We start from the raw sequence: 15000 nt of genomic DNA, 5'->3' as shown, positions 1-15000 counted from the left end.
TCACTTTCACTTTTTCTCTCCCTCGCTCTCTCTTTCTCCCTCTCCCTCTCCATCTCCCTCTTTCGCCACAGATTCCAGATGCTCGGCATTCTTGACATCAGAATGGAAAAATTTACTGTTAGCCGAGAAGAAATTTAATACGGCCATTCCTGTCATGTCCCTCATAGCAGCGCTAGTGGGCCGCTGGTCTGGGGAAGCCATAGAGCGTCGCAGAGCGATAAACAATATGGCCCTCAATGTGGCCCTCAATGTGGCCCTCATTACCTGTGCGCGATTACACAACCCCTCACTTGTTTGAGGAGAATGGTGGAACAATACACAGACACACACACACACACATACACAAGCCTAGACACACACACACACACACACACTCATTAGAAAAATAAGTGTATCTGGTAGATAGGTTTGCTCTTCAGAACCTTTCCATGTGTAGTGTTTGGTGTGCCCTTCCTGCAGAGAGGGTCTGGCGCTGCTTATCTTTAAGGCCTGCTGTGGGACCCCTAAAAGGCTGATAGGACAGGCGGGACGGGTCGCCACCGCACCGTAAAACCTCCACGCAGCCCCGCTACGGATCCACGAGTCCAGTCACCTGGTGGAGGCTGTGCTGTGCTCTGCTGTACTGCACAATGGGATGGGCTCTATTGCCGTATTTGGGCCTATGGTCGTTTGTACTCAGCTGTGCTGTTCAAGGTCGTTCCGTGCCTCTACTCAAGGTCGTTCTCTGCCATGGTATGTGGCACAGTGTGAGTGCCCAAACCTGGTCTTGGATCCCCTGTGACTGCAGACTGTGCCATGCTACAATGTCCTGAGTAACAGTGGGCAACACTTGTCTGTGTCGGAATGGCTGTGCGTCAGAAATAAGAGTGAGTTAGACACATCAAGAGAGGAGAAAGAGAGGGAGAGACATCAATAGAGAGAGAGTGGGGGGGGGGGGGGGGGGGGGGGTGGAAGAGAGACAGAAGAGAAGAGAGAAGTGATTTTGAACAGAGAAACCGAAGGAGGAATCTTGGCAGGAGAGAGGTCTGTGGTGGCAGGGCTGCCTCAGAGCCGTTTAGAGCACACTTGGACAATTAAATCTTAATTTCCTCCCATTTGGACAGGTGTGTGTGTTTGTATGTGTGTGTGTGTGTGTGTGTGTGTGTGTGTGTGTGTGTGTGTGTGTGTGTGTGTGTGTGTGTGTGTGTGTGTGTGTGTGTGTGTAAATTTGAACCAGGAGCCAAGAGGCGGCTGGAGAGTTCAGTCAGATGCTATCCCATGGCACAAATTCTTTCTTTCACATCCGTGCATGTACACACACACACACACACACACACACACACACACACACACACACACACACACACACACACACACATGCACTCGGACAAACACTCACACCACACACACACACACACACACAGAGACAAACACACGCACGCATGCACACAGACACACACACACACACACGCACATGGACAAACACACACACACACACACACACACACACACACACACACACACAGGTCAGAAATCAGGTCCCTTGTCTCCTTCATGTGCTCCTTCAAGTATTTATTAAACCTCAGAGGCTTCAAAACAGAGATGGCACTAAACGCAACCCTACCACACACTTTCTCTCTCTCTTTCTCTCTGTCTCTCTCTCTCTCCCTCTCCCTCTCCCTCTTTCTCTCTCTCTGTCCCTGCCCCTGTCTCTGACGTGACAAGAGGTAACAGAAGAAATGCATTCTTTTTTTTCTTTATGCATTTATTTCTGATGCTGATCTGTTGATTTGCTGATGGGCTGTTACTAGCTGTCGCATTTGTGCTGAAGTGCCATTGCGTTCTCTCTAGAGAAATCACTCTCATTCTTCTGTTCATTTTTCTGTGTCTATGTTTGTCTCTCTCTCCAGAAAATTGATGAATTAGGAGACAAAAGAGGACAGGAAGAAGTTAAAAGCCAGGAAAAGAAACTATGTGCTGTTGTGAAATTAGTTTTGCCTTGATCCTGCCTCACATCCACGCTGTGTTTAGCGAACACACACTCACACAAACACACATGAATGATCAACCTCACAGAATGAACAGTGTTTTTTTTTCATCCTCTTTTTACAGACCCTAAAAGTCAGCTCATGATTGAAATATCACACACAGCAAATCACACACGCACACACACGAACACACACACGAACACACACACACACACACACACACACACACATGAATGATCAACCTAACAGAATGCAGTGTTTTTTTCATCCTCTTTTTACAGACCCTAAAAGTCAGCTCACGATTAAAATAATCACACACAGCAAATCAGGGCAACCAGAGCTGTCCCACATTGGATGGATCCAAACCCTCACAGAGGCCACACTTTCATTTGAAATCTGCGAATGTCGAAATTAAGTTGTGGAGCACGATAAACACGCGGTTACTCATCAGTTTAAAGCGAGCCAGCCAATAGTGTCTGCAGTGTGTGTGTGTGTGTGTGTGTGTGTGTGTGTGTGATATGAGTTGGAGAACAGTGTGGTGGCAGTTAAATTAGGTGGCTGTGTAATCAAAAGCATGTTAACATTCAACTGTATCAAATACACACACACACACGCACGCGCACGCGCACACGCACACGCACACGCACACGCACACGCACACGCACACGCACACGCACACGCACACAGTGTGTTCTGCTGTGTTCTCCTTCTGTCCCTGCTTCTGTGTACTCATTCCCCTACAAAACATCCAGAGCAACACCATGTCTGTCTGTCTGTCTGTCTGTCTTTCCCTCCCTTTCTCTTTGCTGTTCTCTACTGATATATATACCTCTACATACCGTTTGTCTGTAATTCTGTCATTATCACTATCAGTCTTTCACTGTCTTTCTGCAATGCAGCGCTTGCATTTCACAGTCTAACACTTCTTGCCTGTCTTTCTCTTCCTCTCTCTCTGTGCTGTGCAGTACTCGTATTCCACAGACACAGACACAGACACAGACACACACACACACACACACACACACACACACACACACACACACACACACACACACACACACACACACACACACACACACACACACACACACACACACACACACACACTCTTCCTTTCTCTCTCTGTGCTGTGCAGTACTCGTATTCCACAGACACAGACACAGACACAGACACAGACACAGACACAGACACACACACACACTCTTCCTTTCTCTCTCTGTGCTGTGCAGTACTCGTATTCCACAGACACAGACACAGACACAGACACACACACACACACACACACACACACACACACACACACACACACACACACACACACACACACACACACACACTCTCTCTTCCTTTCTCTCTCTGTGCTGTGCAGTCCTCGTATTCCAGAGTGGAAGCTGGAGGCGAGGCGAGGCGACCCTCTCTCTGTTCCGGGACAGAGGGGACCATACATGTTTGATTTGGAAAGAAGGACACTGCCAGTAATTGCCTGCAATGACTATAATCGTAATTGATGGTCTGGCTTTCCACTTTGTCTATACAAATTTCCACAGCGAGTACGTAATCGCCAGCGCACGGCATGTCTACAGGCCAACCACCAACACACTCTTTATCCATCAGATCCCCCTCTTTTTTCTCTCTCTCTCCCCCCCACTCTCTCTCTCACTCTCTCTCCCCTACTCTCTCCCTCTCACTCTCTCTCCCCCATTCTCTCTCTCTTTCTCACTCTCTCTCTCCTCTACTCTCTCTCTCTCTCATGGGCATCATTCCCTCACACACACAAACACGTACACACACACCTGCACCAACAGAGACGCAGACAGACACACATGCAGTCAAACACATACGGACGGGCTCTAACAGGACCAATGGGTCTCCGTCCACTAACCCATCACCGTAATCGTCCGCAGGAATGCGAAGTGCTCGCTGCGGAGCCGGCCTCGGGGACGTGTGTGTATCCGTGCGTGACTGACACGGACGGTAAGGCCGAACGACAGCACTGAAAGCGGTTCTGCCGATCGCCCTAGTGAACTGTGACATTTTCCTGGAGGACATTCTTGGAGCGTTCAAAGTTTTATTTTTTGGACCGAGGAGCTATAATATTGCGAGACATGGTGACTCATCCATACTGTATAAACGACATTACTGATCCTCTCTTATGTGGCGGATAGAACGATTGTATTTGTTTAAATTGAATGATAGGCCGTGTCTGCGTGCTAGTTGTTTATTTTGCATTCGTGTTTTATCTAATCTTCTTAGGATAATAACAACTTACAACATATTACAGTACATTACGTAGATGACGTGCAACTAAATGGCAGAAGGGGTTCTTCACTGACTCTTCAAAAAGTTATGGGATCTAGCAAGGTTCTTGGTTCCTAGCATCCAACTATGAACCTTATGTTAACCGAAACAGATTCTTCATTACGAAAAACTACTGCAGAGCTGCTGGCCAGAACACCATGAAAGAGGTTCTGCAGACACTTTTAACAGAGGGTTCCAAGGCAATCCTTTATTGGCTCTTTCATGGAAAATTCTGCAGAAATCTTCAGGGTTCCAAGTTCGTGGTCCATTTTGTGGTGCTTTATGCCATGATGTATGTATGACATGAATGGTTATTGATTAGGGATTGATTGTTATTTATATGGGTGATTGACGAGGGTTTTCTCTCACCTGGCTCGTTGCCGGCTCCCGTGGAGAGGGCAGGCATGTTTACTGTGCTGTGGGACCCCACAACCTCCTGTCAGTCACACACTGTTGCCACGGTGATTCAACACTGTTTCCACTGCGTCGCGGTTGGTGTTGGTCAGAAGGCACACCCCCAGTCAGACCGGCTCATCGTCTTTAAACCATGAAACGATGAAAGAAGCTGTAACACACACACACACACACACACACATACACACACACACATAAATGCATGTAAATCAATAACAGTGTATGCTCTAGTATGACATGAAAATACCACACAAGCATGCAGTGATATTTCACTGTAAAGCCACCATTTAACAAGAGAAAATCAAAGAAGGTCAAGAAGAAATGGATGCATGGTTTATCTCTGGCTCCCACGCACGCACGCACGCACGCACGCACGCACGCACACACACACACACATTAATGCATGTAAATCAATAACAGTGTATGCTCTAGTATGACATGAAAATACCACACATGCATGCAGTGACATTGCACTGTAAAGCCACCATTTTACAAAAACAAGACAGAGAAAAATCAAAGAAGGTCGAGAAGAAATGGATGCATGGCTTATCTATGGCTCCCTTTCACACATCGACACATGCACACACACACACACAGATACACACACACACACAAACACACACAGTTCTCTTGAGAGGTGCATCGTTCAGTGTGACACACACACACACACACACACACACACACACACACACAGAGACACACACACAGACACACACACACACACACACACACACACACACAGACACACACACACACACACACACACACACAGTTCTCTTGAGAGGTGCATCGTTCAGTGTGATGGAGAGGCCCACCCCTGACCTTCTAAACTCCACACGACCCCCAGCAGGTGCAGCTACTGTGGAGCAGCAAGCAAAAACACCACACACACACACACACACACACACACACACACACACACACACACACACACTCAGACACACACACTCAGACACACACACTCACACTCACACACACACACTCACACTCACACTCACACTCACACAAAGTACAGTTGCAAACACATAAACCAGAAGTGCTCACATGTGTGCGTGCATGCACAATGAACTATAACACAGCCCTATATGATACATGCGTCCAGAGAGAGAGTGTGTCAGGGCGTCCTGCGTGTGGTGGGTTGAAAGGAGAGCTGTTTAACTGGCCAGGAAAGGCAAGGCAGATGGACAGAGAGAGCGAGAAAGAGAGCGAGAGAGCGAGAGAGAGAGAGGGAGGGAGAGGGATCAGCTTTCCCTGAGAGAGGACGAGGTGAGAGAGGTGTCCCATCCAAAGCAAACTTCTCACTGGACTGGCTTTCACTTCTCCTCTCTATCTGTCTAGAGGATAGAAACATCTATCTGCCCCCTCTTTCTCTTTCTGTGTGTGTGTGTGTGTGTGTGTGTGTGTGTGTGTGTGTGTGTGTGTGTATCAGTGTCAGAGGGTTGGAGTGTGCACTGTACTGTCTGTCTGAGTGAATGCATTGACCAGAATGCACATGACAAAGAACATCCATGGAAAGATTGCACCTCATTTAATTTGTCTCCCAACCTCTCTCTCACACACACACACACACACACACACACACACACACACACACACACACAAACATCCAACGCATCTGGAAAACAACACAACAAGTGAGACCCTAAGCCCCAAGATTAGAGAAGCAGACATTTGTTTTGAGTGTGTGTGTGTGTGTGTGTGTGTGTGTGTGTGTGTGTTGAATAATGCAGATACACCTACACACACACAGACACACACAAACACAGCTGTAAAGGTATGAATGGAATCTTGGACAGAGAGGTAATGGACAATAGGATGAGGGAGTCACCAGGATGGATGACGATAATGGACAGAGGGGGAAAAATAAGAAAAAGGGAGAAGTAAAAAGGAAAGACATCATCCCAGAGAGAGAAAGACAAAGAGAAGAAGAGAGAGAGAGATATCACGATGGAAGGGTCTTGAAGGTAAATGTGAATTCCGGAACATATTTTTCCAAGCAGGAGTGCTGGGAAAGGCCAGAGAGCACACTTCAGAATGGAGCTCACCTCCACCCTTTAGACCTCTACCCTTTAGACCTCCACCCTTTACTGCACCCCTGAGCCCTCTTACCAGCCACCCAAAACACAGAGAGAGAGAGAGAGAAAGACAGACAGACAGACAGACAGACAGACAGACAGACAGAGAGCGAGAGAGAGAGAGAGAGAGAGAGGCACACAGACAGAGAGAGAGTGTGAGTGAGTGAGTAAGTGAGTGAAAGAGTGAGGGACAGAGAGACGAAGAAAGGGAAGAAAGATAGGAGTCCTGAGAGAGTAAACGTCTGAGGACATATGTATATGCGAGTCGGTGTGTGTGTGTGTGTATGTGTGTGTATTTATATATATATATAATCACTCTGTATCAGGTTTGGAGACTAATCTGCAACGCGGAAAAAAGGGGGAATCAGAAACACCTGATTGCAATGAAAAACTGCTGCATGCTTCAGCTGCGATTGTGTATGTGTATGTGTGTGTGTGTGTGTTTGTGCACACAAGTGTGTGTGGTGTGTGTGTGTGTGTGTGTGTGTGTGTGTGTGTGTGTGTGCACAAGTGTGTGTGGTGTGTGTGTGTGTGTGCGTACACTATGTATGTAGCGTCACCTGTTGAAGGAAGTGATCTGCTGGTGCCACCTACAGCAAGAGTTCAGCTATTGCATCTCCATTTTCCAGATCAGTCAACTGTACTACACTAAACACATATTCCACTTTACTACACTAAACACATATTCCACTTTACTACACTAAACACATATTCCACTGTACTACACTAAACGCATATTTCACTGTACTACACTAAACACATATTCCACTCACCAAACTTAAAAACACTATTGGACATGGCCATCAGACATATCACGTAGAAAACATTGATAGAGACCCACCACTGTGTCAACAAATGTTAAATGTCTTCATTTGCAACGAAGTTGATTTTAAGTTTCTTTTTTGTCTAAATATGTATTTGCTGAAGACAACTAGGGGAGTAATAACTTGAGCGTTCATTTACTTTTACACACAAAAAAAAAACGCAGTTTAGATTTTCGTCTTTTTATTAAACGTTACTGAAACAAACGTTTACGTATCGCACCACATCAGTGTCAAGGTGCTCTTAGGGTTTCAGTTAAAGAGCATAACAGACCCAGATTTCATTACTCTATTCTTGTTCTGGAAGCAAGTGAAAAGGTGAAGACTATTTTTGGCATCAAATTCAAACCAAAACAAACAATCTGGTGTTCTTTTCTTTCCTTCCAGCCTCTATGATCTCTGCAGGAACTTTGGTCAGGGCTGGGCGCTGTTGTTAAACTCATGGCGTGTCACAAGCATGCATGCTGTTTTAGGAGTACACACGTCTGTGCGTGTGTGTGTGTGTGTGTGTGTGTGTGTGCGTGCGTGTGTGAGTGTGTGAGTGTGTTAGCGAGGGATAGGAGGGTATAGAGGGCATGTGTGTTTGTGCGCGTGTGTGTGTGTGTTTGTGTGTGTGTGTGTGTGTGTGTGTGTGTCTGTGCGTGCGTGTGTGTGTTTGAGTGTGTGTGTGTGTATGTGTGTGTATGTGTGTGTGTGTGTGTGTGTGTGTGCGTGGGCGTGTGTGTGTTTGAGTGTGTGTGTGTGTGTGTGTGTGTGTGTGTGTGTGTGTGTGTGTATGTGTGTGTATGTGCGTGTGCGTGTGTGTGTGCGTGTGCGTGTTTGAGTGTGTGTGTGTGTATGTGCGTGTTTGAGTGTGTGTGTGTGTATGTGTGCACAACTATAAAATTCACACAGTGACAGAGAGCACTCACTCTTCCAGTTAATAAAACACAAGAACAAATATTTGCTGATGCTGTGTGGAGAGAGGCCACGCACAGATGCACACACACACACACACACACACACACACAGAACTCAACTGGCCTTACAAATACAGTCATTGTGTGGAGAGGAACTACCTTGGTCACCTAATCACTTGAGATGGGTTACTTTTCTTATTAGATAAAAATAGCCTGGCTGAAAGAAAACACAAATCCAATGAATCATTGCTGTTTAACCTTACCATTACAACACGGCAACTGGTTTTAAGAGCTTCAGTGGCTTAAACGCAGTACCTCCCTTCCTGCACTAGATGGCGCTGTGTCTGATGACTCCTCCAAATGGGCAATTTCGCTTCACCTCAGCAGTTACACGTGAGGCAGTCCCCTACCAGGCCAAAGTGTTTATGGAAAAAGGGAACCAAGTCCAAGTGTGGATAGAGGTGTGAAGGCGAAGCGAGTCAGCGTGGGCTGTCGCCATTGTTTACCGGGAGGTGCCAAACGCGCTGTTTAAAGCGGGGAGGTGATGGCGGAGTCAGCCAGCGAGGAGCGCAGTGGAGGGCGGCCTCACGCTGAGTGTTTTTAACGGCCATTTCTGGAGTCTGGTGTCTGTCTCACCCCCCCAAAAGGAGCGGGCGAGGTTCCTTATCTCACCTCTCTGCTACCAAAAAAATAACCAACGTAACCGGCCATCCCAACGCCCATTTTTGTGTCACTGAAGGTTTTGGTTCCCACACATACCTGTTCCTCCACCCGAGCTAAGGACGACTGATCCTCACAAACCCCAAAGCTGAACTCTTGACAAACACAGAGTCACGTGGCTGTAAGTCTGTTATGGAGGTTGGGCTGCTGGCAAGCACTGTCTGGAAACAAAGCTTTGAACTCTAGGTGCACTTCCCCTTTCCAGCGGACTGGATCGACCTTCTCCTGTCATCTCTCGATTTCCCTCATCGGCCTCATCTCCGGTACTCACGTCTCAAGACAATGAGACCTTATTCGCTGAGGATGTGCTCTGTAATAGAAAATGCAGGCTCTTTTCCCCCTCTGTGTTTCTTAAACATTCGTACAAATGTTGCATGTTTACTTTTCTCTTCTCGATCTCTCCTGTGTCTGAAGACGTGTTTAGCTGCGGTGCGAGTCCTTCCAAAGAGATTGTATCCACTGCCACTATGCTCTATGCTGGCTTTCACAATTGAGGTATCAGGGTTAACACACATGGTAATAATCCCAAAAACAAGAGTAGGATTAAAAAGCAGATGCCTTGCTCAAAGAGGGACAGGTCAGGGTACATCGGATGTTTTAGCGAGTTGATCATGGGCCATGCAGCAGACACTAGGTGGGCGGGGGGTTCTGTCTGGATCAGAACTAGTTATGGGCCATGCGGCAGACACTGGGTGGGGGTGGGGGGGGGGGGGGATGGTTCTGTCTGGATCAGACCTGGTTAAAAGGCCATGCTGCAGCAGACACTGGGTGTCCAGGCCGGGCACAGTTGCCTTGGAGACAATCAACGTTACCTTATCGCATCACTGAGAGACTCTAAGCAGCTTTAGAGCAGACGGACAGACGGCCGAAGAACATCCTCTCCACATCATCTTTTAGTTTTCATTCTCTTATCCTGTCTCTCACTCTCTCTCTCTCTCTCTCTTTCTCTCTCTCTCTCTCTCTCTCTCATCCTGTCTCTAACTGTCTCACCCTCTCTCTCACTCTCTCTCTCTCTCTCCTTCCTCTGAATAGCTTCAATCTTGCCTTTATTTCCAGGGGCCTCAGGCTTAATTTTAAATCTATTCTTCTATCCTTGCCTCCCTCTCTTATACACGTTGTGAGAAGGTGAATTCTCCCCCTCCTCACCGTGGCAAAAAGGGATGGTGCCCTTTAAGACCCTCCCCCATAATGGTTGGGTCCTGGCTCACCTGATTCAAATGTTGGACCTAATGAAGACAAAGTGGCTGTGCCCTATTTAAGGGGTGCCTCATTGTCAAAAGGGAGACTGACAAAGAGAGACTGCATTAGAGCAATGACAGAGAGGTATGGAGATACAACACTTCCCTGTTATAATTAAGACCTTTGTCTGGTTTTTAATTTAATTAACCAGTGTTTACGTTGTGAAGGAAGTGTTTTTGTGTCTAGATGTGTGGGCACTGTGTTGGGGTTGTCAGTCCCCCCGGTAAATAAGCAAGGGATAACGGCCGACGAGCTGTCCAGTTCTACAAAGATAATGGACGCTGCGGGGCAAAGAACGCCACGACGCGCAGCGGAGTGGTGTTGCGCCGCGAAGTCCATTATCTTTGTAGAACTGGACAGCTCGGAGGCCGTTATCCCGCTTATCTCCCGTTTACAACATCCAAAAAGTTTTTTATTTTTATTATTATTATTATTATTATTTAGAATTTCCTTTATCTTTAGGAAACTTAATATGCATAATAACCTGATGAATTCTTGATTTGAAGCCTAGTGCTCCCGTTAGAGAAAGTAGTGCGTTTTTTGAAGAAAAAAAACGTTACGTTGGTTGTCAATGGTAACCATTCAAGAGCATTGATATGGAACGGCGATTTAACTTTTCTACTAGGACTACGTCCAAGGTGTCCATCTATACGAACTTATTGTACACCCCATTAGCCAATCAGAAAACAGTATTTCGTTTCAGAGGGAGATAAATATATATACAGTATATATTTTATATCAAAACCACCAACTCCTGCACTGTATTTCCCTTACACCTCCAAATCCAGTCGCCACATCCCTAAAAGAACGTGGGGTGACCGTCCGGTCCATCACACACGTGCACACACACTCAAACGCCCTCCTGAGAGAGAGAGAGAGACAGACAGACAGACAGAAAGAAAGAGAGACAGACAGACGGAGAGAGACAGACAGACAGACAGTCTGACAGACAGAGGGAGAGACAGACAGACAGAGAGAGAGAGAGAGGGAGAGACAGACAGACAAAGAGAGAGAGAGAGACAGACAGACAGACAGACAGACAGACAGACAGAGAGAGACAGAGAGAGAGAGACAATAGATGCTCTTGTGATGCCGCTAGCCTTACAGGAGTTTAAAGGTCAGTTCTAATAGGCTGGCTCCTCGAGTTCTTCACCAGTGCATGAACCTTATTTGAAACCTGCTAATCCCTGATTAACAAACGTAACGCACAGAGCCATATTACAAAGGTAATACATAGCATCTTGTGGGTTGGGCAACTTTATCTACTAAGGGTACTGTATCACTGAAGATTTTCAGACCAAACAATTAGTTATAGTCTTCAAACGAAGGGCAAGGTGCACCAGGTGCACTCTGGGTAGTTTGGAAAGAACACCTGCAGCAACCACAGCCCTTTGAAGAGGACACAACGCCTCCCTACCCTTGACAACCACAGCCCTTTGTAGAGGACCCGGCACCTCCCTAACCTTGACATTCACCAGAGGGAAACAAAGATAGTCCACTTCGGTTTCTTTTCCTATTGCCATACTGGCATGGCATATTGCATGTTCACTTTATATTCTACAATGTATTGCGAAATTCTTCTTTCTTCTATATTTACTATAATACTTTCTATAATATTATCTAACTTAAATCCAAAATACAATTTAGTGTTTCTCGTTATGTTATTTCTTGTTTTAAATCTACGGAGGTTGCTTGCACACATGCACACACACACACACACACATAAACCACATGTCTAGTCAAACCTGTTCCCTCTACTAAACAATCCCACACTAGGAGAAAGAAGAGGAAGCCATGGGCATGAATAGGGGAACACACACACACACAATACTGACCAGTTTAAACCTGAAACTCTGGTTCCATCAACGGCTGCTGCAATTCATGTCTCTCCAGCAACACACACACACCTGGAATGAGAGAGAGAGAGAGAGAGAGAGAGAGAGAGAAGGAAGTTGAGCAAGGGAAAGTCTACTTTCAGCTCCACTTCACATTTAAGAACATTTTATAAACAAGCAAATAATAGTTAACACAAAGAGACCTAATAAATCTTTCCACATATAAACACAAGACACTGGTTTTCAGTACAAAAAACACAAATTTGCCTAGGTATATGTAGTTCTCCGCTATGAACACTAGATGGCGAAGCAACAAAGCATTTCAACCAGAAGTGGATAAAATATCTCATGAAACAATTCAGCAGGAAGGTAGTATCAAGGTTGTGTGTAATAGACAACGAGGAGGAAAAAGACAAGTGGTGTGTTTCTTCCTAAACCTCTCCCCTCTAAATGGGAGGGAATTCAAGCTTTATCAGTGCATTCCACTACATTCCCACACACACCTCCATTTTTGTGCAGCAGTTCTGGTATCCAGGGTCACTGCTGTGGCCGAGGGAAACAATACTCTTTCACATTCGCACACACACACACACACACACACACACACACACACACACACACACACACACACACACACACACACACACACACACACACACACACACTTAAACCTTTCACATTCGCACAAACACAGGGACACTCAACTACATTGAATGGACATTTAGGAAAATAAATAACTTTGTAATTTTCTCTCTGTCTTTCTCTCCCTCATCCTCTCTCGCTCTCGCTCTCTCACACACACACACACACACACACACACAGAGTTGAGGGCTTTTACATGAGAACAGAGCTTAACCAGGGCAGATTTGATCTTATCCACTCTCATGTAGATGAACCATCTCATGAGACATTCTTTCCCTCTCTCTCTCTCTCCCCTCACACTGGCACCATGTCTGTAAGTCTCTCTCACACACACACACACACACACACACACACACACACACACACACACACACACACACACACACACACACACACACAGGCATCATGGCGTCTGTAAGTCAGGTGCTGAAGGGAAGGTTGAGGCGTGCTGACCCTTGACCATCATGGCGTCTGTAAGTCAGGTGCTGAAGGGAAGGTTGAGGCGTGCTGACCCTTGACCCTGTTCTGACCCATGACTGGGTCACTTCACAGCAGAGCAACACACCACCTGCCTCTGCATTCTCTCACCTAACTTCCAATGGGCACCAAAAAGGGTGTGTACACACACACACACACACACACTTACACTTAACCTTTTCACATCTGTACATCAAAATAGATGCACTTTTCACATGTGCGTGTTTGTGAAAGTGTGTGTGTTCTGCAGGAACATCTCTCTGTAGAGCATGTGTTGTACACACACACACACACACACACACAAACAGGACCATCTCTCTGTAGAGCATGTGTTGTACACACACACACACACACACACAAACAGGACCATCTCTCTGTATAGCATGTGTTGTACACACACACACACACACACACACAAACAGGACCATCTCTCTGTAGAGCATGTGTTGTACACACACACACACACACACACAAACAGGACCATCTCTCTGTATAGCATGTGTTGTACACACACACACACACACAAACACACAGGACCATCTCTCTGTAGAGCATGCGTTGTAAGCCATTATAACATCTATAATTCACACAGACTACTCTGAAGCCTATCTCTAGACAGGATCCTGATGTTGGACAGTAAGGCATACAAACAAACAAACACACACACACTTTTGCCCTCTCTGGAAGAGAGAGAAGTGTTCTCTCAGAGTTAAGTACTCTACTGTAAATACAGTAGATTTAAGCACTCTCCCAAATCGTGGCCCTCTCCCCCTCTCTGTCTCCTCTTCCCTTCTCTCTGCCTTTTGCCCTGTCTCTTCTCTCTATCTTCTTCTCTTCTCTCTGCCTTTCCCCCTCCCTCTCTCTGTCTCTTCTTCTCTTCTCTCTGCCTTTCCCCCTCCCTCTCTCTGTCTCTTCTTCTCTTCTCTCTGCCTTTTCCCCTGTCTCTTCTCTCTCTCTTCTTCTCTTCTCTCTGCCTTTCCCCCTCTCTCTTCTTCTCTTCTCTCTGCCTTTCCCACTCTCTCTTCTTCTCTTCTCTCTGCCTTTCCCCCTCTCTCTGTCTCCTGAAAGCTGATAAGCCAGTCCTGGCACTCTGTGGGGACTGGTAAGACTAGGGGGGAGTGAGGGGTCAACTCAGGCCATTGTCTCCAATTACACACACACACACACACACACACACAGACGCACACACACACAGACGCACACACACACAGACGCACACACACACACACACACACACACACACACACACACACACACACACACACACACAGACAGACACACAGACGCACCTGAAAAGAGCAAGTACACTATGTTTGTTTGTGGGTGTGCGCATGAGAATCCTCCCATGCACTAATACCAGAGCAACAAAGGCTATACAAGATGGCACGCCAAAGATGGCAACTTGACCACAGTAATAATAAAAAAAAAGCTCATTTTGCACATTCTTAGATAATCAACTTTCCACTCTGAATCTTTCTGGGAGTGATGTGATGGAAATGGGAGGGATTCTGAGAAGGATGATGACAAGACACCAGAGAGCTTAACCCTCCACTTACAAAGATTTGAGTCTTCCAGATAAGACTCTCCCTAGGGGGAGTAAGGAGAAAGTGTGT

The 15000-nt window shown here is 46.3% G+C and overlaps 1 protein-coding gene across 1 annotated transcript in view; it reads right to left on the bottom strand.

Annotated features, from left to right (window-relative positions):
• The window catches only part of mpp7a (MAGUK p55 scaffold protein 7a), a 135732-nt gene that overhangs the window by 94232 nt on the left and 26500 nt on the right, over positions 1-15000 (bottom strand). The window contains exons 2-3 of the mRNA XM_080855124.1: positions 12269-12340; positions 4635-4830 (exon numbers count right to left, since the gene is read on the bottom strand). Of these exons, the coding sequence (XP_080711250.1) occupies positions 4635-4671 (37 nt within the window). The 5' untranslated portion in view covers positions 4672-4830; positions 12269-12340. The remainder of the gene's footprint in view (positions 1-4634; positions 4831-12268; positions 12341-15000) is intronic.

Source organism: Sprattus sprattus (assembly GCF_963457725.1).
Source record: "Sprattus sprattus genome assembly, chromosome: 17".
Taxonomy (NCBI): Eukaryota; Metazoa; Chordata; class Actinopteri; order Clupeiformes; family Clupeidae; genus Sprattus; species Sprattus sprattus.
The sequence above is the reverse complement of the archived record's forward strand: the minus strand, read 5'-3'. Positions and strand labels throughout refer to the sequence as shown.